Source organism: Myodes glareolus, chromosome 19 (genome assembly GCF_982192425.1).
Source record: "Myodes glareolus chromosome 19, mMyoGla1.1, whole genome shotgun sequence".
Lineage (NCBI taxonomy): Eukaryota > Metazoa > Chordata > Mammalia > Rodentia > Cricetidae > Myodes > Myodes glareolus.
Genome location: NC_142044.1, coordinates 51,523,934 through 51,549,289, shown reverse-complemented (window position 1 = coordinate 51,549,289; position 25,356 = coordinate 51,523,934). Strand labels below are relative to the sequence as shown.

The 25,356-nt window shown below is 55.1% G+C and overlaps 1 protein-coding gene across 6 annotated transcripts; it reads left to right on the top strand.

The window, feature by feature from the left end:
• Window positions 1-145: 145 nt before the first annotated feature.
• On the top strand, window positions 146-25,356 carry Plxnb2 (plexin B2). 6 transcript variants are annotated; one of them, XM_085678844.2, is made up of 39 exons: window positions 146-270; window positions 9,785-9,834; window positions 10,333-10,379; window positions 13,215-14,292; window positions 14,446-14,628; window positions 14,712-14,840; window positions 15,367-15,467; window positions 15,550-15,676; window positions 15,846-15,999; window positions 16,704-16,818; window positions 16,910-17,018; window positions 17,103-17,204; window positions 17,462-17,554; window positions 17,823-17,904; window positions 17,973-18,133; window positions 18,222-18,370; window positions 18,462-18,570; window positions 18,696-18,832; window positions 18,955-19,125; window positions 19,448-19,580; window positions 19,702-19,929; window positions 20,015-20,191; window positions 20,289-20,428; window positions 20,529-20,629; window positions 20,791-21,020; window positions 21,122-21,303; window positions 21,540-21,606; window positions 21,750-21,896; window positions 22,045-22,201; window positions 22,302-22,402; window positions 22,486-22,570; window positions 22,681-22,835; window positions 22,921-23,081; window positions 23,153-23,300; window positions 23,650-23,714; window positions 23,835-23,910; window positions 24,338-24,412; window positions 24,526-24,656; window positions 24,735-25,356. In XM_085678844.2, exons 4-38 carry the CDS (start codon window positions 13,228-13,230, stop codon window positions 24,628-24,630), a joined length of 5,520 nt encoding a protein of 1,839 aa, XP_085534970.2. In that variant the 5' UTR covers window positions 146-270; window positions 9,785-9,834; window positions 10,333-10,379; window positions 13,215-13,227; the 3' UTR covers window positions 24,631-24,656; window positions 24,735-25,356. The 6 variants fall into 6 exon arrangements, with proteins under 6 accessions (XP_085534970.2, XP_085534968.2, XP_048300831.3 ...); XM_048444874.3 differs by lacking the exon at window positions 146-270 and adding exons at window positions 6,752-6,828; window positions 6,975-7,066 and having other exon boundaries at window positions 24,526-25,356; XM_085678843.2 differs by lacking the exon at window positions 146-270 and adding exons at window positions 6,752-6,828; window positions 6,975-7,084 and having other exon boundaries at window positions 24,526-25,356.

Sequence of the window (25,356 nt, the reverse complement as noted above, 5' to 3'; positions counted from 1 at the left end):
CCGGGGGGAAACGCGGGGTACACTAGGGAAGCCAGCCGCCCCTCCTAACCTCCCTCGGCTATCCTCTATCCCTCAGTCTCGTCCCTCCCTCTCGCCCGCCCCCGTCCTCCCCGCCCTCCTTCTCCCCTGGCAGGGGCGGGGCCGGCAGCTCCCGCGCGCTCCGGCCCCTCCTCGGCCACACAAAGGCCCGTCTCCATGGCAGCCGCGCGGGCCGGAGCGCAACGCAGAGCGCGGCCCCGGCGCCATCGAGCGACGGCTGCGGAGGAGCAGGTACCGCACTTGGGGACGGGAACTGCGGGGGGCGTCGCACAGGCCCAGGCTTCGCCGTCCACGCCGCTCGGCCTCGGCTTGCGCACCCGGACGCGGAGGTGCTAGGGCAGTGCCGCTGCGCGGAGGGCGACGGGGCCCTGCGTCTTTGCCCTGTGTCTGTCTGTCCAACCGGCTGGGCCTGGCTGCTTCTGCCCCACCGGTTGGCTACGAGGCCCTCGGTGCCAGGATGTTGGGAGACTGACCTGGCAGGCCGGGTCCCAGGGGCTGCGCTCTATCCGGTGTAGTTTCAAACCCTCCCTCGCGTCCGGCGCCCCTACCTCTTCGCCGAATCGATGGACCAGAGCGAATCATCACTGTTGTGCCGGACCTCCAGGCCCCAGTTTTCAAGCTAAGCCTGCGCGGACGATGGGCTCTGTTGGGACTTTTTTTCCAGAGGCGCACAACCACAGCAGTCCTCATACCTTCTGGGACAGGGAACAAGGGACAGAGAGAACCAATACCCAGTAGTACCTGGTGAGGCCCCACGCCTCCCGGCAAGGTCTTCGCAGCTTCTAAGTGTAGTTCCTTGGTGTGGTGTTTGGAGAGACTCCTAGGACAGAGGGCTTAGAACTTGGAAGGTGCTTCACAGTTCCATGTACCTTCTGCAGGGAGCTCTCATGCATGTGCCTTTACTGTATTCCTCTGGTCAGGCTGTATGACAGATTTGTGGGGGCGGGGAGTCCTTTCACCCTGTGTGGGGGTTTCTGAGCCTAAGAATCCTACCAGAGTTTCTGGCCACGTCACTTAACTCCTTTTTCTAACTCTTTGGAGATAGGCAGGAAGGGAGGTCGGCCAGTGGCCACCATGGTGGTGGTGGTCAGAACTGGAGCTGAAGTCAGGCCCCAAAGCCAGTGTAATGTTCTGAGGAACGGAGGCTCTCAGGGCCCTCATTTGCCTTGAGGAGTGCCCCGTCTAATGTCTATTCTTCGGTCTGTATTAATGGCTTTAAAGCTGAACTCCTCAAACTGCCCACACACACCTTGAGGGTGGGAGCTGTCAGCCTGATTCCACACCCAGATACTTCCCTGGTTTATAGGAATGCCATCAGAAAGTGCCAGTGGGAAGAGTTCTTGCTCTTTGGTCAGGAGGTGACGTTCCTACGAAAGTAGGGCGAGCATGTGAGGTGTTTTGTGGAATGTGCCAAGCCTTATTGTGTTGTATCGAAATTTCCAGAGAAGACCGAAATAAGCAGGTAGACTACGGAGCCCTGGGCACCTAGTCTCACAGCCTTCCTTGGAGTCGGGGAAGGACCGAGGACTGGCCAGTGGTTCCTAGCCCCAAGAACTCAGGGAAGTTACTTAGAAAAACAAGAGTTTGGAATGTGAGTTCCCCCCTCCCCCACGGGCTGCCTGCCAAGGAGGAATTATTTTGGATTATCCAGCCGAGTCCAGCGATTCCAGCTACCCTAAGAGGAGGCTGAAGCTGAAGGGAGGCTGAAGGGACCCACTTCCGGGCCGTGTATTGAGAACCCCAGGAGGGCGGGGTTGAGAACCCCAGGAGGGCGGGACTGGCAAGTCCGGGCAGCTCCTTCACCTCCCTCCCAGAGCTGCTCCCACCAGTTAGGGGCGGGGTAGGAGGGCATGTGTCACCTTGGGTTGGAAAAGGTACTCAAGGTCGGCTCATATGCCAAGGCTCCTCTGAGAGAGCCCATGGGGCAGGAAGTACTTCAGACCCATGTGGAAGACCGGGTTCGCTCCCCAAAACCATGCACACTGTTTAAGGACATCTTGGACGGGTCCCACTCCTGACAATGGCTTAGATCAGGAAACAAATCCCTGGGGTCTTCCTGGAGCTAAACCTCAAGACTACCTTCCTGTCTTCTCATTGGCCAGCCGCTCCCTGAAAGACTACCCCCCCCCAACATTGGGATGTGATACTGGTCAGGATATCCCACAGGTGAACAGATAAAAATCCTTACAAGAAGCCATTGGGGTGTTCCTGAGTTGGCTCCTAGGACTCTTGACTGCTCAGGAGCCTACATGGAGACCAACCACATTGGGAGGTAGAGCCAGCAGCTGATGCCCAAGGGCAGGAAGCCCAGGGACTTGGCCCTAGCCCCTGCTAGTCAAGCAGAAGGAATTGGATTGGAAGGGATTGGGCTGGGCTGGGCTGACAGCCTACAGAGGCGCCCATATGGCTCATGTCCCCCCTACCTGATCTCTAGCTATTGTAGAACATCTCCATGTCCTGTCCATTGTCTGGTACCTCTCCTGACGGTTAGTGCTAATAGTTCCTCAGGGATGTTGGACGGGCACATAGGCAAGAGTCACTGGTGGAAGGATCTCCTAACACTATCCCTTGATTGTCGCCTAGGCAAGACTATTTGCATACCTGTCTGCCGCAGAGGACTGTCACCCTGCAATCCGCCACTCCTTGCTTAAGTCCTCTTCTGTCCCTCTTGCCGTCTCCTGCTCCCTGCTTTGCTCTTGATATTCAGGGAGTAAGCTTTTTGTCCCTGTTGTGTGCCTCTTGTTAAAGGACTGGTTTGGTGAGGGAAAGGAGGTAAGTTGGTTAAAACTCTAACCAAGGCCTGCAGTAGTCGTTGAGGCTCTGGAGAGCCTGTGGAGGAGGCTGAAGCTGCCCCTACAAGCCTCACCACCCTTCTGTGCCAAGCCATTGGGTGATTAGATAGGGGTAGGGGCTGGGTAGAGCCCCTCCCCTAGGGCTAATGGCTGTTTGTGTTTAGGGTGGGGTTGTGGGGTGGGGTGGGGCTGGGTTCTGACTAATTATAGTCTGGGAAGGGCTGTAGTGTGTGTGTGTGTGTGTGTGTGTGTGTGTGTGTGTGTGTGTTGTGGGGGGGAGGTTTGAAATAGGGTATTGGGGCAGCTGCCCCAGCTCGTCTCTTCCTAGACCTCATGTGACTCCTTTCTTCCTTTGCACAGTTTCACATCCCCAGACAGCTCCTGCTCCCCTCGGTTAACATAGCAAGGACTCTGCCCTGTCCTGAGCTCTCTGGCTACGGGTGCTGCCTCTGGAACACCCCACTGACCCTTTCACCCCATTAGAGCATCTGAAAGGATAGGAAAGTTCCCTGCTGTCTTTCCTGTGTCCCCACCCTAGAGGGCCCTTCCTTACTCTGAAGCTCATCAACCTGTGACAGTGCCTGGACTCAGCTCCCCGGGGGTCGAGGATGGTGAACTCTTCTTGGAGGCGATCTGAACCACTTCACGGTGACAGTCTTGTCACTGGGAAGATCCCAAGCTGATCCAGACTTGGAGGTGGTAGCACCACTTCCTGTCTTTTGTCACTCTCTGGTCCCGCCTCTGCAGCTCAGTCTCCCCTCCCCCAGTCTGACTCCTTGCCTCCCTCACGCCTGGCAGCCTTCCCTGGGATGTCCCCATGGACTGCTGAGTTCACACCTGAGCTGCCTGGGGTCCCAGTGGACTACACACAGAAGGGGCTCAACCCAGACTGGGACACTGCCTGGGGCCAGGGCTGGGCTTGGTGCCCACACCCTCTTTCTTCCTCAGATCCCTAAGGTCTCCAGACTTGAGAAACCCAGCAGTTCCCCATTCTGGTGTCACCTGGGTCCTGGCTCCAGGCCTTAAGGAGAGGGAGGGAGGTGGGGGAGGTCCTACAGGTGTAGCCTTAGTTCTAACTCCAGCTCTGCCAGCAGCCCAGCAGTCTGGCCTGGGGACATGTCCTGTCTGGACACAGGGACCAGGTACTTGGAGGTGGGGGTCCCTCTGACACAGCTGTTCAATACTTCCCATGGGGTCCCTGAGTGAAAAAGGAAGGAAAACGCATTAATGTTGGTCTTTCAGATGGTTACCTGTGTCAAGACAGCTCTTGGGAACCCTTCAGAGGCAGAGTAAGAGAGTCAGGTATGTACAGGGCTAGAGCTTTTTCCACGAGCTGCTCTGATCTGTGGCCTCTGAACCAGCATACCCTGTGTCCTGCATTGGTCCACCTGTAGAATTGCTGATGGATTTGTGCCAAATGTCGGGATATATACCTGGGGATGCACTAGAAACCTATTGTCTTTGCGGAAGAATAACACTTCCTATTCATGTGCGGAAGTCTCAGGCTGTCTTGGTCTTGGAGTTTCTCAATCAACAGTAGGATATGTAGGCAGCATTGGTGACTGTGGTTAAGAGGGTGTTCTGTGATTGACACATAGCCTCTGAATGCCACTCCATTCTCAAGAGCCCTAACCCTTTTGTAAGCTAGGCAATTGTTGGGTCTTAGGATAGCTCCACAAGAGTGTGGGTCTGTCTTGGGAGGAACCAGGTGGCTTTTGTGTGGTTCAGAGGCTGAGGGCTCTTTGTGGAAGACAGCAGATACCCTGGGACACAGAAGAACCCTGCTGTGGGTCACATTGCCCCATCATCATGCGTTTGATACTGGGGGCACCTCTTCCCTGCCCAGCAAGAAGGAAAAGCTATTTTTAATTGACCTGGGTAAGATGCAAGGGATGAGGGGTGCATGACAGAGGGAAAGGAAGGGCTCTAGAATGACCCACTCACTACTCCAGCCTCAGAAATATTTCTCTACACTCACCTTAGGAGCAGAAGGTTCAGCCTCCCCAACTCCTCCTTACCATCAGGCCTGATTTGGAATATTACCCTGGGATGCCTCTGCCACAAAACCTGTGTCAGGAGGAGGGAGGGATCTAGGCAGCCCCTCCCTCATCCAGGAGTGCTCCCTGGAACACATCTCTTCAACTCTCTCAGGTGCACCATGTAGACTTGAAGATTCCAGCGGGGCCTGGTATGCCATGCTTCTTACCAGAGGAAAGAACTGGAACTAGGAGCTCCAAATTCCCAACCTCATGTACACACCAGTATCACCTCCCATTCCAAGCTGGGCATTTCCTCATTGGAAAACCCCAGGTCCTCTTCCCCTAAGCCTGGAGTGCTCGCCCCATTGTGTCACTGGTACATGGAGCCCTGTTCACTGTTTGACCCTCAGACTCTTTCAGCACTCATTAAAGTACCATGCGCCTACCAGCCCCCGCCCCCCCCCACTTAGTGTGGGTGAGAGAATCCAATGAGCAGCTCCCTCCCTTAAGGCCAGCCCCTGCCACCCAGCTCCAGCAAATCTCTAGGGCATCCTGGGATGGACTCAATATGGGGACCTAAGTATATCTCACATTTGCAAAGCCCCTTAGGTCATGCCTGGGAAGTGATTCTAGGTGTTGGGGCAAGACCTTCCTGCTGGCAAGACTCTGGCAACATCATGGACATGTGTGTGCCTGCACATGTGTGGTCATGAGTGGTGGCTGGCACCCAGGCTTGGCGAGGTGCCCTAAGCTAATTGTAGGGTTCAACAGTGATGGGGGAGGAGGGACTAGGGTGACCGATGAGACACTGACAGGCTGACAAGGAGATTGCAGGCCTTGTTGGCTCCTCACTCACTCAGGCCCTCACCCATCCGCCCCCATGCCACTGAACTGTACCCCCCAACCCCCACCCCTGCTGAATCCCGGGAGGTACTGTAGAACTGGTTCTGAGCAAACTGCAGCCTCCATGAGCTTCAGGCTGCCCTGGCTAGCAGCATCTAGCCAGTACTTGGGCAAGCTGGGAAAGGGGACTGGGAGAAGAGGTGTAGGTAGGGCAGGAGTAGAGAGAAGTGGAATAGGAAGGTAAACATTGTAACCAGCAGTGGAGGGTCCTCAAGTCCCCATCCCCGCCTTCCTATGACTGGCATCTGTCTGGACTTTCCCAATCCTTGATGACTTGACTGATGGTGGTGGTGGCAACCACCATTTGTGACCTCCCTCGGTTTGCCGAGTTTGGGGGGGGTTCTCTAGGAGCACAGTACGTCCACAGAGGGTGACTCGCTGCAGGGTGATAAGTCTGGAGGCTGGCTGTGTAGATAGGTAAAGAGGTGAATGCTGGAGCCAGGAGATCCTAGAGTGGATCTCCCATGCCCAGGCAAGACACTGTGGTGGCTGGGGTTTTAAACCGAGGGATGGGGGGAAAGATGGTCATGGGGGGCCAGCCAGTTCAATGGTTGCCAGTGTGGGGAACCCAGTCTAAGTTCCCCATAATATACAGAGACTGTAGCTGGCTCTGAGGGAGGCCTGAGGAAGCTCTTGGGTTTTGACAGGTTAGCAGCTCTTGAGGCACCTGAGGGCCAGGGCCAGTAGTGGAGATCCTGGGAGATGGAGCCTCAGACAGAAGGATGACTTGGTTGGATTCACTCTGAGGGAGAGGGAAAGCAAGTGAATAATCTAGGCTGTGCTGGCCTAGAGCCTGTAATGGGGGAGGGGGGAATAGGTGGCCTAAACCTGGAACCTAATCCAGGGGCTCGCATTTATGGGGAAAGGCTGCATTTATGGGGAAAGGCCGGAGACACCCACTGCTTGGGTGGCGTTCTTACTCTGAGCCCTGAGAGGTTCTGAGCCCTGACTCAGGTTAGCGTATCTGCCTTTCCCTGGAGCCCCACCCCTGCTCCAGGTCAGGTGGCATAGTTTCCTTAGGGCTGGCTTTTCCCCTAAGGAGTCTGGGCGGATATCCCCGTGGTCTGGCCTGAGGCTGCTGGAAGGCAAGGTCGTGCTTGGTTAGCTGACCCCCGGTAAGGGGGCCGAGCCCGGGAACTGACCCTGGGAGGGGGCGGAGCTACAGACAGTGGGGCGGAGCCGCGCTTTGCTTTCCTTCCAAGGCTGGGGAGGGCTTAGGTAGGTAATGGCCGGTTCTGCTTTCGGCTGTTTCTGACTCCAGATTAGCACTGCAAGGATATGGCTCTTGACTTTTGACGATTGCGTCTGCTGCCATTGTCACCCGAGGTTTGGCTCCCACCTGCCCATCGCCTTGTGAGTTTCCCCGACCTGGTGAGGCTGGCGCCAAAAGCGCAGTCCACGTGTTCCCTCTAGATGTGCGCTGGGGTGCGGGGCCAAAATTTGGAAACGATCCTGATTAGATCGTGGGGGTCTGATCGCTGGGTTCTAGGACCGTGGGCGTGGCCAGGTCCCTGGGGGAGCTTTGGCCGCGCGTCCTCGCCCACATCTGGGGTCCGCCTCCAGTGCAGTTCCCAGGTAACCGTCTTGTGATCCCCGAGGAGTCTGGCGGAAACGGCGCTGGGGGAGGGGCCCTGACACCTGGGCCTGCCTATGAGGAATGAGGCCAGGGCTGGCTCCGGGGTGCAGGGATCGACTCAACCTCTCGGACTGTACTCTGACCAGGTTGTCAGGTGGGTGGAGCCGGGTACTCGGGCACAAACCGCGCCTCTCCGCCCTCCGGGGTCTTCTACGCGATCCAGTTGTCGGTTTCGGGTGCAATACCAAGTCTGTGGCTGCGATGCTCCTAGAGGCGTCGAGCTCCGCGCAGACCCTTGTCGCAGCCCCTCCCTCAGGCTTGTTTTGAAAACAGCGGAGGCTTGGATTTGCGGGCGCCGCGGCCTGTTTTGTCTCTCCTGATTTGTTTAACGCTCGCAGCTAATTGCAGATTTTCGTAGCTTTCTGAGAGCGGACGCCCCGCCTCATGGCTGCCAGCTGCGGCGGGGGAAGGGCAGCTTCGGTTTCTCTGTGGCCCTGCGCCCCTAGAGTGTGGTCCGCTGTTTAGGCGTCCCTATCCTTTCCTGGGGGTGAGGCAATTCCCACTCTTCTTGTTAGAATCCTGGCTTTAGCGGGATCGTTCCCGTCTCCCTACCAGTCCCTGGTGTCCCTGGTTTGCTGTCTTGGTCTCTGGGGGAGATCCAAGCTTTGCTCTTCGGTTGGGCCACACTTCCACAACGTTAATTTGATCTGAGCCTCAAAAAGCCACTCATACTAAGAAACGAACCCCAGCTCAATCTAACTCTGCCCTGCGAGGCTGTTCTAGAGTAAGGGAACTCAACTGGTTGTGTCGTGCCCGCCCCCCAACTCCCGCCGCGCCATGGAATTGGCATCAAGAGAGGCCTTGAGAAGAGGAACCCAAAGAGGGAAGCCTCAGAGCATCCAGCTGACGAGGGGCTTTTGTTGCTTCCCAAACAGTCCAGGATGTGCTCGCCCTCAGAATTCTGGCTGAGGAGAGGCTGTTAAGTTCCAGACCTGGGAGCTGGCACTGGCTGTGTGTGCTCTTATCCCTCAACATTGTATTCCCACTGGTTCTCCCCGCCCCCACTCATCCCTGTGTCAGACCTGGCCTACAGAGGGCTCCCTGGTAAGATCATAGAGGATGACTGTTGTCAGGGTGCTGGAGGATAAATAGTTGGCCAGCTCTCTGAAGTGGATATTATTATTATACCCAACCTACATACGGGGAAAATGCACAGAGCAGCTTTGTAATGTCTATGTAACTATGCCAGAAGGAGACAGCGCTAGATCTGAACCAGAGTAGTGATCTTGAAGTCCTACAGTGCTGTGGCAGAGTTCTTTGTCTCGGCTGTTGGGGAGAGAGCAATCCTGGGAGACTGAAGTGTCTGGTTGGGAGCATCAGCCCAGGACTTGGTGACCTAGAGGGTATTAGTGATGTTAGTTTTAACACTAAGAAGTGTTAGCTCAGAGGGTCCTGATACAGGAGGAGATAGCTGGTCTGCCTTCAGTGGAGTCTGTGGGGGGGCCCTGATCGGTCAGTGGGTGGGTCATCTTCCCTTGGCCTTGCCTTTTGGGAGACACCTCCCCATCCCAAATGGAGAGCTGGAACCTAGGTGGTCTACTGTGAGAATTCTAAAGCTATAGGAGGCCGACAGGCAAGGGCCAGAGAAAACTAGAGCTGCCCCCAGGCGCAGAGAGGCTGCAGGTGGCATGTCTGCACGTAGGAGTGGCACAAGGCTTCTGCTAGCTGCCGTCAATGCCTGCTGGGTCCCAGAATTCTCCTGGGGCTGATGCTGTCCTGTGGTTTGGCTGCTGTGTTGAAGAGCAGCCTGTTGGTTCTTGACACAAAGGCTGTGTTAAGTATTGGGGACAAAAAGATGCCCTCTGCCCCTTGACCGGGTTATGGGCTGAGGACACTGGCATGTGGGGGACATGATGTCCTACTTGGACTCACTGTAGATCCAGGCCTGGGTCAACTGTCTGAGGGTATGGGCTAGGAGAATCCTGGAAAACTGCTACACAAGGCAAGTGGAGAGTCTTGGTGGGATTGGAGGTGGACATTGCCTAGAAGTGTAGCCAGTTGGGCCAGCAAGGCTAAGGACAGGCTTGTAGTGTCTGAACTATGGTTGGTTGTATCTTCCTCCTTGCCCCTAAAGTTCCCATAGTTTGCAGTTTGGGTTGAGGGCTTTGAAAACCCAGGAACTAACACACTGGAGCATTGGGTGATATGGAATCTTGGTGGGTCGGCATAGACTCTTTGCCATGCATTTTCTCTGGAGTATCCTCTGACTGGCAGCTGGGTGAGTTGCCAAATTGTTCCCTCCTATAAACCTGCTAAGAGGTAAGTACCCTTGGTCTATACTTCCCTTTGGGCCTACAGGGACTGTTTCTAGGGGGAGAAATACAATACAAGAGCCGTTGAGTGCTACAGTGTAATACTCTCAGGCTTTCTACGGATGAATTCATTTACTCTTTATAATGCCTGGGGTTAACTTATATTCTGTGTGCATTTTGCAGATGGGGAAATGAGGCACAGAGAAGTTAACTTGCCCAAGGTCACACAGCTAGTAAGTAGATTTGCCCTGTTGTGGGTCTGCATGTTTTTCAGAAAGCAGCTATGCATATTGTGTTTTGGGGTTTTTTTTGTTTGTTTGTTTGGTTGGTTTTGGTTTTTTTGAGACAGGGTTTCTCTGTGTAGCTGTGGCAGCCCTGGAACTCAATTTTGTTGTCCAGGCTGGCCTCGAACTCAGTGATCCACCTGCCTCTGCCCTTAATCCCTGAATGCTGGGATTAAAGGCATGTACCACCACTGCCTGGTTATGCATGTAGTTTTAAAAAAACAGATAGAACCGTAGACTTACTGAAAAGAAGCTGCCTGCTTCTGAGCAGAAGACAAAGTAGCACGGCTTACATTTTGCAAAGACCAGGTGAATGTGCTTGCTTTAGAAGCTGGGCTGGATGCCTGGGAGTGTCTCAAGGAGGGCCTTACCGGGAGTGAGAAGATGGAGGAGACAGGTGGCATTAGCCACCAGGGAGACTGCTATCTCTTTCTTTGCCTCCTCCAGAGTCCTGATGCCAGCCTACAACAGAGACTGAGACCACTGGAGCCTTGGTGAGTGAACGCAGTAAAAGCCCAAAAGTGCCGAAAATCACACGGGGCCCCACAATGGGGCCCTGGGCTGTACCTCTGTATATGTGGCTTCTTGGAAGTGTACCTCCAAACTTCAGGAGGAGGAAGGCTAACTGGTACCCCTGAGGAAATCCCCACTAGCCAGGCAAACAGGGGTCCTGGATCTAATCCAAAACAGGAAGTTCCTGCACTTGCCCTCCCATTCCAGGAACATCAGCGGCAGGAAGCTTTAGCTGGCGTGCCCCGCGCCTCTGCCAGAGTGCTGTCAAGGTCAGGTGCTCTTTGCTCCTGGGCCTGGCCAGGCAGGTCACTCACAGCCTTGTTTGTCCAGGAAGTAGAAGGGAGCTGCTACCTATAGACTACAATCCAGGTCCCTTTAACCACCCAGAAGACACGGGCCTGGCGCTTCCTTAGCCGACTACCTTGGTGTCTGGGTGTGTAAGATTGCTGAAGATGGAAGCTAACAACCTTATATATGCTAGGCAAGTTTCAGCCCCAGCCTTCTGGTACAACTTTATATGTAATCAGGTTTCCCCTCTGGTGTGCGGGCTTGGGACCCAATCTAGTTACTGGTGACCAGATGTCTGGGAACAGTTTTCTCCCAGTGACCCTACAGCCCTGTGTGTGTGCTTCCCAGAGTATGAGCTCCAAGCATGGGGAGGAGGTGGCCAGTCCGCTGCCTGAGATTAATGGAGAGAAGCCCACCTGGCAGGTCTCCTAGGGAGGCGCACGGAGGGCAGTTGGAGAAGGTACTATTAGGGGTCCAGATAAGAGTAGAGGGTTTCCTAGCTAGTTAGCTCCAGGTCCAAGCCTTGAGTTTACCAGCAGAGGTCAGGGGCGGAGGCTGGCACAACCACATTTCAAAGAGGGTGGTAGGTTTCAGCTGTACTGAGACTGTGGCTCCTCCCACGCCCACGCCTCATCCCCCCCCCCCTCCACCCCCTCCTGGCTGGGAACATTCCATTCATTCTCTGCTCCTGGGAGCTGACAAGCTGCAGTGATTTGGTGAGTTAGAGAGCCGGTGAGCCCAAACAAGCAGGCCATAGCGATCAGGCCTTGGTGTGGTGGCCTATGGTGAGTGGACGAGTCTGGATGCTGCTCCAGGTTCTGAGCCAAGCCTTGAAATCTTAGACTGGGCTAAGTCGAGGTCTTGAAGGACTTGTGAAGTCTTCCTGTCTTTGACTGAAGCCACTGACACCTCCCTAACCTAGTCTCTTATGAGGCCTGGCTTGCCTTGCACTTTGCTTCCCGCGCCACACTTTCTGCTGGACATGAGCTTCTTCCTCTGTGGGTTATACCTCCCAGGTCTGAGGAGGCTTAGGGGGTACAGGATAGAAATGGAGGACAGCTGGTAGAGCTGCAGTGCTTGTGACAAAAGCCACGACCTCATGCCAGTATACTCAGCTTCACCCACAGATCGAAGATGTCTTTGGCCACAGGCAGAGCAGGGTCCTCTCTGAGGAGAGGGATACCAGCTAGGGGTTCCAAAGAGAGAGCAAAGTCAGTAGTTGGAGGTAGGTCAGCCTCCTGGCCCACCCACCTCGTCCAGGCTGCCTTCAGGCAAGTTACTTCCTCTCTGTTCCCTCATCTGTAACTGGAAAGTTACCGAGCCTGGGTAGTGTGACCTAGAATTGTTTTATGTTTAAATTTTAATTTTTTTATGGGGAATAAGAATATGTAAGAGGTGATGTTTAAGGTACTTTTTAAACTTAAATTTATTTTATGGGTATGGGTATTTTGTCCGCATGTCTATCTGTGTATCACCTGTGTGCCTGGTACCTGTAGAGGCCAAAAGAAAAAATAAAAAAGGATGTTAGATTCACTGGGACTAGAGTTACAGATGGTTATGAGCTGCCATGTTGGAGCTGGGAATTGAACTTGGGTTTTCTAGAAGAGCAGCCAGTGCTCTTAAGTCTATTCCAGCCCTAGAGCGGTCTTTTGTTTTATTTTCCCCTGATTTTGCAAGACATGGTTTCTCTGTGTAGCTTTGAAGTCTGTCCTGAAACTCTCTGTGTAGTCCAGGCTGGCTTCGAACTCATAGAGATCCTCCTGCCTCTGCCTCCCAAGCGCTGGGATTAAAGGCGTGCACCACCACCGCCAGACCCTAGAGTGGTCTTAAATAGGGGGGTATTACATCCTCTGGAGGCATCCTTGCCATTGTGCCCCAGGGTAGCCAGACTGTTTCAGGCACACTCGATGAATCCTGAAGTTGAGAGTGTTTTCAGGCATCTAGGAGACAAAGCTGAGTTGTTCACAGGGTCTACCCGTGGGACCCTAGATTTTCCTCCAATTGAACTCTTAACCCAGGATCCTGGATGATGCGTGCATCCACGTCACAACACACATACACGTGCGCGTGCGCACACACACACACACATTTACAGACACAGAGACAGTCCCACACAACCCCCGCCTCCAGACACACACCTCTAACCTAGTGGATTTAATGCTGCTTACCCCTCCCCAGGAGGCAGCAAATGGAGGGCTATGGGAGTTGGGGCCATCCTGGGCCAGGGAGCTTTGGAAGTGGATATAAATAGACTGTGTTTGCCTGGGTCGTGTGCATGGCCATTAGTAGCAGCCCTGGTCTCAAGCAGTATGGGTCTACATGTCCACAAGTTTGGGTTTGTACCCCTGAGACCACCTTTAGCTTCTTGAGAGGAATATGTATAAATAGCTAGGGATCTTCCCAGAGCTCTCCCTTGGGTGCTCCTCAGGAGATTATGTCCCTCTATGGCCTGTATTCTGGACATTCAGGGTAGGACCTGAATGAGAAGAGGCCTGGGCTTGTCTGACCCTTACTGTCTCTCCCCACAGAGTTCTGGGGGCAATGGCTATGTCACTCTGGGCCCTGACCTTCCTGGGTCTGATGAACCTAGGGTTGAGCCTACGGTCCCGCAAGCCGGAGAGTTTCCGCAGTGACACAGAGCTGAACCACCTGGTTGTGGATGAGGCCTCAGGTGTGGTATATGTTGGGGCAGTGAACGCACTCTACCAGCTGAGTGCTGACCTGCATCTCCAGCAGCATGTGGTCACAGGCCCCGCCATGGATAACAAGAAGTGCACACCACCCATTGAGGCTAGCCAGTGCCACGAAGCAGTGCTCACCGACAACGTCAACCAGTTGCTGCTGCTCGACCCGCCTGGGAAACGCCTGGTCGAGTGTGGCAGCCTTTTCAAGGGCATCTGTGCTCTGCGTGCCCTGAGCAATATCTCGGTGCGCCTCTTCTATGAGGATGGCAGCGGTGAGAAGTCCTTTGTAGCCAGCAATGATGAGAGAGTGGCCACAGTGGGGCTGGTGAGCTCCACACAACGTGATGGTGATCGAGTGCTGTTTGTGGGCAAAGGCAATGGGCCCCATGACAACGGCATCATCGTGAGCACCCGCCTGCTGGACAGGGTTGAGGGCCGGGAGGCCTTTGAGGCCTACTCAGACCATACCACCTTCAAGGCTGGCTACCTGTCTACTAACACCCAGCAGTTTGTTGCAGCGTTTGAGGATGGCATCTACGTTTTCTTCATCTTCAACCAGCAAGACAAGCACCCTGCCAGGAACCGCACACTGCTGGCACGCATGTGCAAAGATGACCCCTCTTACTATTCCTACGTAGAGATGGACCTGCAGTGCCAGGATCCCAGTGACTCCGAAGGCTCTTTCTTTGGTACCTGCCTAGCGGCTTCCGTAGCTGGCAGAGTACTCTATGCTGTCTTCAGCAGAGACGGCCGGAGCAGTGGGGGGCCTGGTGCAGGCCTCTGTGTTTTTCCACTAGATAACATCAATCAGAAGATGGAAGACAACCGTGATGACTGCTACACAGGTACCCGAGACCCAAGCCGTGAAGATACCTTCTACAAACCCTTCCACGGAGACATCCAGTGTGGTGGCCATGTGGCAGTACGTGTCTTACCTGTTCATGGGTGTATGTTTCCCCCCTGAGTGTCGGAGTATCTTTGTGTTGTGGAGGATAGGGTCTGACTCCTAGAGCTTGGAGCCCTAGTAGGGAAAAGTCTGGGAGACAAGGACTTGTCCTAATGCTGTGATCCACAGGGTGCCAGCAAGAGCTTCCAATGTGGCTCGGAGCATCTGCCCTACCCACTGGGCAGTCGTAATGGACTCGTCACCACAGCCCTGCTGTACCGTGGGGGCCTGAATCTGACAGCAGTGACCGTAACTGCCGAGAATGGCCATATTGTCGCCTTCCTGGGCACCTCAGATGGCCGGATCCTTAAGGTACTGCCCCAGACAGCAAGGTACCTAGAGGGGCCAGTTGGGCACGATACCCCCGTTCTCATGGACCGCCTTGGTGTTTACAGGTGTACCTTGCCCCAGATGGCACTTCTGCAGAGTATGGCTCTATCCCGGTAGACATCAACAAGAAAATCAAGCAGGACCTGGCGCTGTCCGGAAACCTGTCCAGTCTGTATGCTATGACCCAGGACAAGGTCAGCCTAAAGATGGCCCCAGTGGGCCATTTTGAAACAGCCTTAAAGGATGTGCTGGGCCTTGCCTTGAACTGTTGGGCAGAGTCTGGGCTCTTGTCTCTGAGTCTTCAGTTAGCACCATTGTTATCTGAAGGTTCCTTTTAAGCACTAGGAGTTAGAACTTGAGTCTTTTTTGGCTTTTTGAGAGAAAGTTTCTCTGTAGGTTTGGAACCTGTCCTGGAACTAGCTCTTGAAGACCAGACTGGCCTCAAACTCACAGAGATCTGCCTGCCGCTGCCTCCCGAGTGCTGGGATTAAAGGCATGCGCTAGTCCAGTTTAGAACTAGGGTCTTATGCTTGCGAGTCAAGTGCTTCATCACTAAGGCTCCAATCTTCCTTTTCTCAACAAGGTTTCCTTTTCTGATCCTGCCCTGAGCTCGTAGGTGGTTATGAATCAAGCTGGCCCAGGGGATTCCCTGTCAGTAGTCGCAGAAGAGCATAGTGTCTGTTAATCACGTTTGCCCAAAATCCTGCTCTTTCACCCCAGGTGTTCCGGCTCCCAGTGCAAGAATGTCAGAGCTATCAAACCTGTGCTCAGTGTCGTGACTCCCAAGATCCCTACTGTGGCTGGTGTGTCGTCGAGGGACGGTGAGCAGTTTGTCTCCTCCCCTCCCCCAGTGGCCTGGAGGCCAGGGAGTACTGGAGCTGAGATGATTCTCTGTCCTGGCAGATGCACCAGGAAGGCCGAGTGTTCACGGGCAGAGGAAACTGGCCACTGGCTGTGGAGCCGGGACAAGTCCTGTGTGGCCATCACTGATGCTAACCCACAGAACATGAGCCGGCGGGCCCCAGGAAAGGTATGTGACAGGTGGCAAGCAGTGTGGTGCGGGGCCAGGCGGGGCTCCCCTTACACAGCTGCTGGCTGGGAGCTATCAGAGAGACAAGGAAACCACAAGGTGCCTTGTACCCAGGACCACATGAGCCCTAGACAGAGACACGTCCTAGGGATTGTGTCTCCTCCTGCAGGTACAGCTGTCTGTCAACCCCCTACCCACCCTGACTGAGGAGGATGAGTTGCTCTGCCTCTTTGGTGAATCACCACCACGCCCTGCCAAAGTCGAGGGGGACGCCATCACCTGTGACCCCCCAAGCAGCATCCCTAGCACGCCACCTGGCCAAGGTGAGATCCTTTTTCCTGTACACAGCTTTTCCTTATATTCTATCTACTATCACATTTTAGTTCATTGAGCACCATGTATGAACCAATCCTGGGTGCAGGTCGCTATTATTGGGGAGGGGGAAACATTTTCCAATTTTGAAAGTACCTTGGTCTTGGCCTGAGGGCTGAGTGCTCTGTTCCGGGGAAATCAAGGTCAAGATCCCCCACAAGTTATTTGCACAGATGTCCATCCTCCTCATTGCTGTGTCCAGCCCGATGCTGCTGGAGCTGTCTCCTGAGGCTGACGGCCTCAGTCTGGGCTAAGACAGGTGCTACAGCTGTCCAATCCCTAGAGTGTTGGGGGTAACAAGGCCATGAGGCCACAGAGTGATAGGGACAGGGACCTGGGAGGCCCTCCCGCCCAGACTCGGTGGAGCCACTGCCCTCAGCACTTGTAGGAACAGAGAGAGGGTACGAAAGCAGCCAAGCCCAGGGGAGAAAGATGAGCCTAGGCCTGGGAGCTGACACCAGAGCCCAGATTTGACAGCATCAGCAGGCCACTTAACATGCAGCAGGCCAGCTGAGCCTACAGACTGGGGTATCCATATTGTATCCTATGGCCCCAGCACAGGCCTGCTTTCAGCTGGGCATTGGGGGAGGCCCAGCTCCACCCTTTTGCTGCGCCTTCTGCTACACCTGACCCTGTTCCCACCTACATTCTGCAGACCATGTGGCTGTGAGCATCCAGCTCCTCTTCAAACGTGACAGTGTCTTCCTCACCTCCCACCAGTATCCTTTCTATGACTGCAGAGAGGCTATGAGCCTGGTGGAGAACCTGCCGTGAGTCCTGGCTGCCTTTTGAGGCCCCCACCCCACCCCTAGGTTTCTCTCATACTCCAGGCCCCTTATACTTTTACGATCCTCTCTCCAGGTGCATCTCTTGTGCTAGCAACCGCTGGATGTGCCAGTGGGACCTGATGTATCACGAGTGTCGGGAGGCCTCACCCAACCCAGAAGATGGAATCATACGTGCCCACATGGTAAGCCAGCGACTCAGATGTAACTGTGGTTAGGATCACAGTTGGTAAGAGACGCTCCGTCTAACCAGCTTTGCTCTCTCACAGGAGGACAACTGCCCCCAGTTCCTGGCCCCTAGCCCTTCAGTCATCCCCATGAACCATGAGACAGAAGTGACCTTCCAGGGCAAGAACTTGGATCCTGAGAAGGTAGAGAGGCCTGGGGTGAAGTCTAACTGAGAGTCATTCTCCCGAGGTTGGGATCCCTGGGTGTCCACTCAGTACCGAGAGCACTCAGGAAGCATTAGAGATAGGGATAGAGGCAGAGGGTCATCAGAGGTACCTGAGCATGGAACAGACTCAGTGGTGGGCTTCTTTGGGAGCTTTTGCAGACACAGATTCTCTGCCTCTGGGGGGCAGGACAGTTGACCGGCTTGCCTAGAGGATGCTGACTGGACTCTCTTTAGGTCTCTTCCCTCTGTGTGGGCAGTGACCTTCTGAAGTTCGAGGCGACTGTGACCATACAGAAGTCAGGGGACTTCTCTTTTAAGACTCCAAAGGTACGACTACTGGTCTCGGAGCTGGAGGGTGGGTATTACCTCTATGACTGGAGCCTACTCAGAGTCTTGTCTCTCCTGTTCTGTGCCTTGTGGTCTCCGAGCACCTCTGTGTCCCTGAGCTTACCCACGTTCGGTGTATGTGTGTCTGAAGTGCACCGATTCCTGTCTACCTGGCACACTTCACTGATCTTTGGCAGTGCAAGATTCCTGTGGCTTTGGGGGTTTTAGAGGGGCAGGAAGTACATTTGTCCCTGTGTGTCCCACGCAGCTATCCCATGATGCTAATGAGACGCTGCCTCTTCACCTGTACGTTAAGTCCTTTGACAAGAAAATTGACAGCAAGCTACAAGGTAGGTGGAATCTGGGGAAGGTGGGGTAGGGGCCAGAACGTCCACTAACTGTCCATTCTCCTCCACAGTGACTCTCTACAACTGCTCCTTCGGCCGCAGTGACTGTAGCCTGTGTCTGGCTGCCGATCCTGCCTACAGGTGTGTGTGGTGCGGTGGGCAGAACAGGTGTGTGTATGAGGCTCTGTGCAACAATGTTACTTCCGAATGCCCACCACCAGTCATTACCAGGGTGAGTTTTACCGCAGCTTGGTGTATATCCCATCCCCACGTCTTCATCTCCCCAAGCCATTCCCTCACTGGGCTTCTGCCAATTTCAGGTCCAGCCTGAGACAGGCCCGCTGGGTGGGGGCATCCGCGTCACTATCCATGGGTCCAATTTGGGTATCACAGCGGATGATGTCAAGAAGATCACTGTGGCTGGCCAAAACTGTGTCTTCAAACCCAAGTGGTACTCTGTATCTACCCGGTGAGTGAGCTGTCATCGGCCTGAGCTCCCAGCAGCTGCGCTGATCATACAGCGGTACGTAAAGAGCTACCTGGGTTCTGTGTATCGACAGGATCGTGTGCGCAATCGAGGCTGCGGAGATGCCTTTCACAGGAGGGATTGAGGTGGATGTTAATGGAAAGCTCGGCCATTCACCGCCACACGTCCAGTTCACTTACCAAGTAAGCGCCTGACCAAGCTGTGAGTTCAAGCCTCTGCTACTGACCCCAGAGCAGTTGGCTTCTAACAGTAACCACTATCGGGTGACCCCTGAGTCCTTGGCACTAACTATGTCTGTTGTTCTCAGCAACCCCAACCTCTCAGTGTGGAGCCACGACAGGGGCCACAGGCAGGTGGTACCACATTGACCATCAATGGCACTGACCTGGACACAGGCTCCAAGGAGGATGTGCGAGTGACCCTCAATGATGTCCCTTGTGAAGTGTATGTGTTGCCCATGGCCGCTGAGCCTTCCTGGCTCTGGGAGAAGGTTGGGAAGGCCTGAGTCTGCCATGGAGGGGGCAGTGGAACTGGCCTGACCTACTGACAAACACCTCCCACCCTAGGACGAAGTTTGGGGCTCAGCTGCAGTGCATCACGGGTCCACAGTTGGCTACAGGCCGGGCAGTACTAGAAATTTCCTACGGGAGCTCCCGAGTACCCAGCTCTGGCATCTCTTTCACCTACAGTGAGAACCCCGTGTTACGAGCCTTTGAGCCACTGAGAAGCTTTGTCAGGTGTGGCCTCTCCCCTTCCTGGCTAGTGTCTCCCCACCCCCGCCTGCTGACCTGAGGAATGTGGCAGAACTGGGCTGGGCAGGGCAGAAGAAGGAATCCTCTAGAAAACCCCACTGCACCCTAATAGGCTTCCTCCTCAGAACCCAGATAGCAGGGTCAGATCTGGGCAACTTCTCCCCTTCCCCTGCCTCTGACTGGTCACATTTTTACTGTGCCACCTCCCACCGGGGGTATGAGCTGGTGGAGTGGAGCCTGGAAGCTGGCTGAGCGTCTCCATTGCCTAGCTGAACTCACTCAATTACTGCTTCTCCCCAACCCCCAGTGGTGGCCGAAGCATCAGTGTTACTGGCCAGGGCTTTAGCCTCATCCAGAAGTTTGCCATGGTTGTCATTGCTGAGCCCTTGAGGTCCTGGCGGAGGCGGCGGCGGGAGGCTGGATCCCTGGAGCCCATGACGGTCAGTCCTGCTGTCCTGCCATGGGCTGAGGGCTCAGTTCTAATGGGAACATGGGCAACTGGGGATCAGTAGGGGCAAGGTCTTCATCAAGTGGCCTGAAGTTTTTGGATGCATTCCACAGGTCATGGGCACTGAGTACGTGTTCTACAATGACACCAAGGTCGTTTTCTTGTCGCCTGCTGTCCCTGAGGAACCTGAGGCTTACAACCTCACTGCATTGATACAGATGGATGGTCATCGTGCCCTGCTCAGGACTGAAGCTGGTGCCTTCGAGTATGTGGCTGATCCTACCTTTGAGAACTTCACAGGTGGTGTCAAGAAGCAGGTCAACAAGCTCATCCACGCCCGGGTAAGGAGACCTGCAGCGCGGAGACCCAGTACAGGACAGGGAGTCTTGTTGATCATCCTGACCTCTGCCACCCGACCCTCTTTAGGGAACCAATCTGAACAAGGCCATGACGCTGGAGGAGGCCGAGGCATTTGTGGGTGCTGAGCGTTGCATTATGAAGACGCTGACTGAGACTGACCTATACTGTGAACCCCCAGAGGTGCAGCCCCCACCCAAGCGGCGGCAGAAGCGAGACACAACACACAACCTACCGGAGTTCATTGTGCGTGAGAGCGGGAGGGCTGTGGAGGGCCTGGGCACCCTCAGGAGAAGCCACCGCTGCCTACACCTGCCTGCGCTGAGCCCTAGCTTCCACACAGGTGAAGTTTGGCTCTCGAGAGTGGGTGCTAGGCCGGGTGGAATATGACACACGTGTGAGTGACGTGCCGCTCAGTCTCATCCTGCCTCTGGTCATGGTGCCCATGGTGTTTATCATTGCCGTATCCATCTACTGCTACTGGTGAGTCCTGCCCCGGGTGGCAGTCCCCTCATCCCTCCCACTCCAGCCCTTCCGACCCTAGCAGCTGACCGATAGCTGAGAGCTGTTCTGTGCTCCACAGGAGGAAGAGCCAGCAGGCTGAGCGTGAGTATGAGAAGATTAAATCCCAGCTGGAAGGCTTGGAGGAGAGCGTGCGTGACCGCTGCAAGAAGGAGTTCACAGGTAGGGGCTGCCTCCAGCAGTTCGATCCTCAGGCTGCCCGTATTAGAATCCCTGGATCTTTTAGGCCACCTTAGGGCTCAAAACTGCAGGAGGGTAGGAGTAGCCGAAGCAGGAGTAGGTGGCCAGGGATGCCTCACTCTGGTTTTCCCTTCCTTTCTCAGACCTGATGATTGAGATGGAGGACCAGACAAATGATGTGCATGAGGCGGGCATCCCCACGCTCGACTATAAGACCTACACCGACCGCGTCTTCTTCCTGCCCTCCAAGGACGGGGACAAGGATGTCATGATCACTGGCAAGCTAGACATCCCTGAGTCACGGCGGCCCGTTGTGGAGCAGGCCCTCTACCAGTTCTCCAACCTGCTTAATAGCAAGTCCTTCCTCATCAATGTGAGCAGAGGGGGGCCGGGCCGTGACGGGGCTCAGAGAGTCAGAGTGGGGCGAGGCTGTAGCACAGGCGCTCAAGTGTCCCCTTTCCGGCTGTCCTGCAGTTCATCCACACTCTAGAGAACCAGCGTGAGTTCTCAGCTCGTGCCAAGGTCTACTTCGCGTCGCTGCTGACGGTGGCCCTGCATGGGAAGCTGGAGTACTACACAGACATCATGCGCACGCTCTTCCTGGAACTCATGGAGCAGTATGTGGTGGCCAAGAACCCCAAGCTGATGCTGCGAAGGTTTGTGGGTGACAGCGCCTGTGTGAATGACAGGTGGGGTAGGGTGGGGCTCACGTGGACAGACACAAAACCAGACCCCACTCGGTACTACCCTTGGTCTGAGCTGCTACATAGCCCTTCTGGATGGTTACGCCCCCTCCACAGGGGCCATACTGTCTTTCTGTTCAGATGTGCATTGTGGTGGGGTCCTGGAGCCGGCTGGGTCTTGGTAATACGAAGCCTCTGTGTACCCTCAGGTCTGAGACAGTGGTGGAGAGGATGCTGTCCAATTGGATGTCCATCTGTCTGTACCAGTACCTCAAGGTGAGCTCCAACCCCTAGGATCCAGGGTGGATGGATTGGTACCGTCCCTCCCAATGCCTGCCTTTCTGGTGCCTTGAAGGAGGACCTGCCCCACCGTGCATATCCGTCCTATGCCTCCCACTCACACAGCCCCCTTGCTCCAGGATAGCGCAGGTGAGCCCCTGTACAAGCTCTTCAAGGCCATCAAGCACCAGGTGGAGAAGGGGCCAGTGGACGCTGTGCAGAAGAAGGCCAAGTACACCCTAAATGACACGGGGCTGCTTGGGGATGATGTCGAATATGCCCCTCTGGTGAGTTCCCCAGAGCCATGGGCTGCAGAGGGGAAGCTGAGCCAGGAGCAGGGTGAAGCCAACTTTTCTTGGGTGAAGTCTCTCTGATGCCGAGGTGTGGTTATGGAGTCCTCCCTTAGCTGGGTCTTAATCTTGTGTTTCCTGGCAGACGGTGAGTGTGATCGTTCAGGATGAAGGTATTGAGGCCATCCCAGTTAAGGTCCTCAACTGCGACACCATATCTCAGGTCAAAGAAAAGATCATTGATCAGGTGTACCGTACTCAGCCCTGCTCTTGCTGGCCCAAGCCTGACAGCGTGGTCCTCGGTGAGTACTGCCTGTTCTGAGGCCCATGTGCCCAACCCTTTCTGGGACCGGGCAGCCATACAGCCCTAGGTTCCAGAAACTTAGCTATATCCTTCTGCAGAATGGCGTCCTGGGTCCACAGCCCAGATTCTGTCCGACTTGGACCTTACCTCTCAGCGGGAAGGCCGGTGGAAACGAATCAACACCCTTATGCACTACAACGTGAGTGTGGAGACACCCAAGCAGGGGAATAGTACTGAATCCCACCGGAGAAGCATAGCCTTCCCTCATGACTCTATCCCCAGGTCCGGGATGGAGCCACCCTCATCCTGTCTAAGGTGGGAGTCTCCCAACAGCCAGAGGACAGCCAACAGGACCTGCCTGGGGAACGTGAGTCTCTGCTGTCTTTCTTGTCCTAGTGAAAACCGCATCCTCCCTTTGCTGCCACCTAGTGGACCCTGGGACCCTACATCCCAAGCTCAGCTCCTTGCTCCCCACAGGCCACGCCCTTCTGGAAGAGGAAAACCGCGTGTGGCACTTGGTGCGGCCAACAGATGAGGTGGATGAAGGCAAGTCCAAGCGTGGCAGCATGAAGGAGAAAGAGCGAACCAAGGCCATCACAGAGATCTACCTGACACGGCTGCTCTCAGTCAAGGTGATGACGCTCACGCACAGGCACACACCCACACACCCTGGTGCCTGTGTCCCAGGGGGTCACACCCAGCTGCTCTCCTCCACAGGGCACACTGCAGCAGTTTGTGGACAACTTTTTCCAAAGTGTGCTGGCGCCCGGGAATGCCGTGCCGCCCGCCGTCAAGTATTTCTTTGATTTCTTGGATGAGCAGGCCGAGAAGCACGACATCCGGGATGAGGACACCATCCACATCTGGAAGACCAATAGGTGAGGCCCTGCCCTCTCTGCCCCCTGCCATCGCCCAGCGCAGCCCCTCACTCTCTGTCCGTCTGCTCCAGTTTGCCACTTCGGTTCTGGGTGAACATCCTGAAGAACCCTCACTTCATCTTTGATGTTCACGTCCATGAAGTGGTCGACGCCTCCCTGTCAGTCATTGCGCAGACCTTCATGGATGCCTGTACGCGCACGGAGCACAAGCTGAGCCGTGTGAGTAGGGCCTGTGGGTCAGCTGCGCGGGTGGGGTGGTGGGCCTGATCTGGACAGCGTCCCTGGCGAGAAAGCTGTGACTGAGATGGGGTGAGTTCGGATTATGCCCAAAGCTTGTCTTAATGTGGTTTTGTATGTTTGGGGCGTAGAAGGTGACCAGGGCTTCAGGGCTACTGGGAGAATGACCACCTCCTTTCCTTTACCTCCCGTGGAACTTCTGTTCCTTTTTACTCATCCCCACCCCGGCCTTCAGTGCTTTCTGACTCAGAGTCTGAGCAGGAGCCCCGCTCCCACTTTGAGGACTGAGTAGCTGAGCCTAGCCCGGTGTCGAGCCTTTTGTCTTCCACAGGACTCTCCCAGCAACAAGCTGCTGTATGCAAAGGAGATCTCTACCTACAAGAAGATGGTGGAGGAGTGAGTGATGTGGAGGAGGGCTGAGGAACAACTGGGACTCCCTGAGAAACCCCAGGGTCTGTCACCCCCCTTTTCCCTTCCACTCACTCCCTGCCCTCATCTACAACCCTTCTCCCGTAGCTACTATAAGAGCATCCGCCAGATGGTGCAGGTCAGCGACCAAGACATGAACACACACTTGGCGGAGATCTCCCGGGTAAGGGCCACTGAGCTCGGCGAGAGCAAGGGTGCTCTCTGCTGCCCACGACTGAGCCAGGCGCTGAACTGCAGGGCAGGTTGAGACTGCTAGGATGAGAGCAGCGGAGGGTGGCCGAGTGGGCATGTTGGTCAGGCAAGCTGCCTTGAGTGTAGCTGAGTCCCAGGAGGGATGAACAAATGTGTATGTAGAAGCTGACGTGTAGGCAATGAGTCACTCAGAGCCCTGACATACTTACTATACTGGCTATGGAGGGGCAAGCTTCTATGTTCATGGGCTTTGCATGTGGCCTTACCACGGTGAAGCCCTTTTACTGGTGTATCTGTGATGTTGCATACAGCCAATGCATTACAGCCTGCTATTCTGTGGGACTGGTCTTGGGGCTCCCATAGCTCCGTCTCATGCTGGGTAATACTGTCATCCTCAGGCACACACAGACTCCTTGAACACACTTGTGGCACTGCACCAGCTGTACCAGTACACACAAAAGTACTATGATGAGGTATGGTCTGGTCTCTATGGTGAAATGCAAGGACAGCCTGCCCCCGTCCACCCCCAGCCTGTGATCTGACGGGTCTCCTCTGTCCATTTCCATCCCCACTCCTACCACACTAGATCATCAATGCTTTGGAGGAGGACCCTGCAGCCCAAAAGATGCAATTGGCCTTCCGCCTGCAGCAGATCGCTGCTGCACTTGAGAACAAGGTTACAGACCTCTGACCTCTCAGTGCTGCCTCAGGATGCAGGTGTGTGGTACCATGGCACTGGGCAGCCCCTTGGCGTGAGATTGCACTGGCTGTAGCTGAGTTCTCTCTCTCCAGTAGAGGATGCACCCAAGGCGTCTGGAGTGGGCATAGTGGGCCCACCTCCTGTAGACTATAGCGTCTTTCTCCTGAGCAATACTGCCCGGGCGCCCGAGTAAGCACCAGCTCCTTCCAATGGCACCAGCATCGGGTGTTCTCCGTGTTGTCTCCTGAGTAATTCGCAAATGTGCCTTACAAAGCCACACTGGGCCACTGGGGGCGGTGGGGCCTTGGCCTCTGCTTCCCATGCACCAGCAGCCTAGCCTCAGATAACCTGGGTTTGGCCTGTAGCTCCCATGGCCCGTTCCTGGACTGTATCTGTCTGCCAGATGGAAGGAGAAGAAAAAGCGGTACGATGCCTTCCTGACCTCACCTGAGCCTCCCCAAGGGCCGCAGGCACTCCAGGAGGACTTTGAGGGCCATCACTGGCTCCACCTCTAAGGTCAAGCTGGACGTCAGACGTCGGGGCCCAGGTGGCCAGAGGGACCCAGAAAACTGAGGTCCTGGTCTCAAGCTGTCAAACAGGCTGTCCTGGAGGCCCTGCCTGGATCTGGGGATGCTGGAACAGCATCTCCCCCAGGATCACCCACCCCTTTTTGTAAATCTTTATTGTAAATCCAATACAACTGTCTTTTTCACTCTG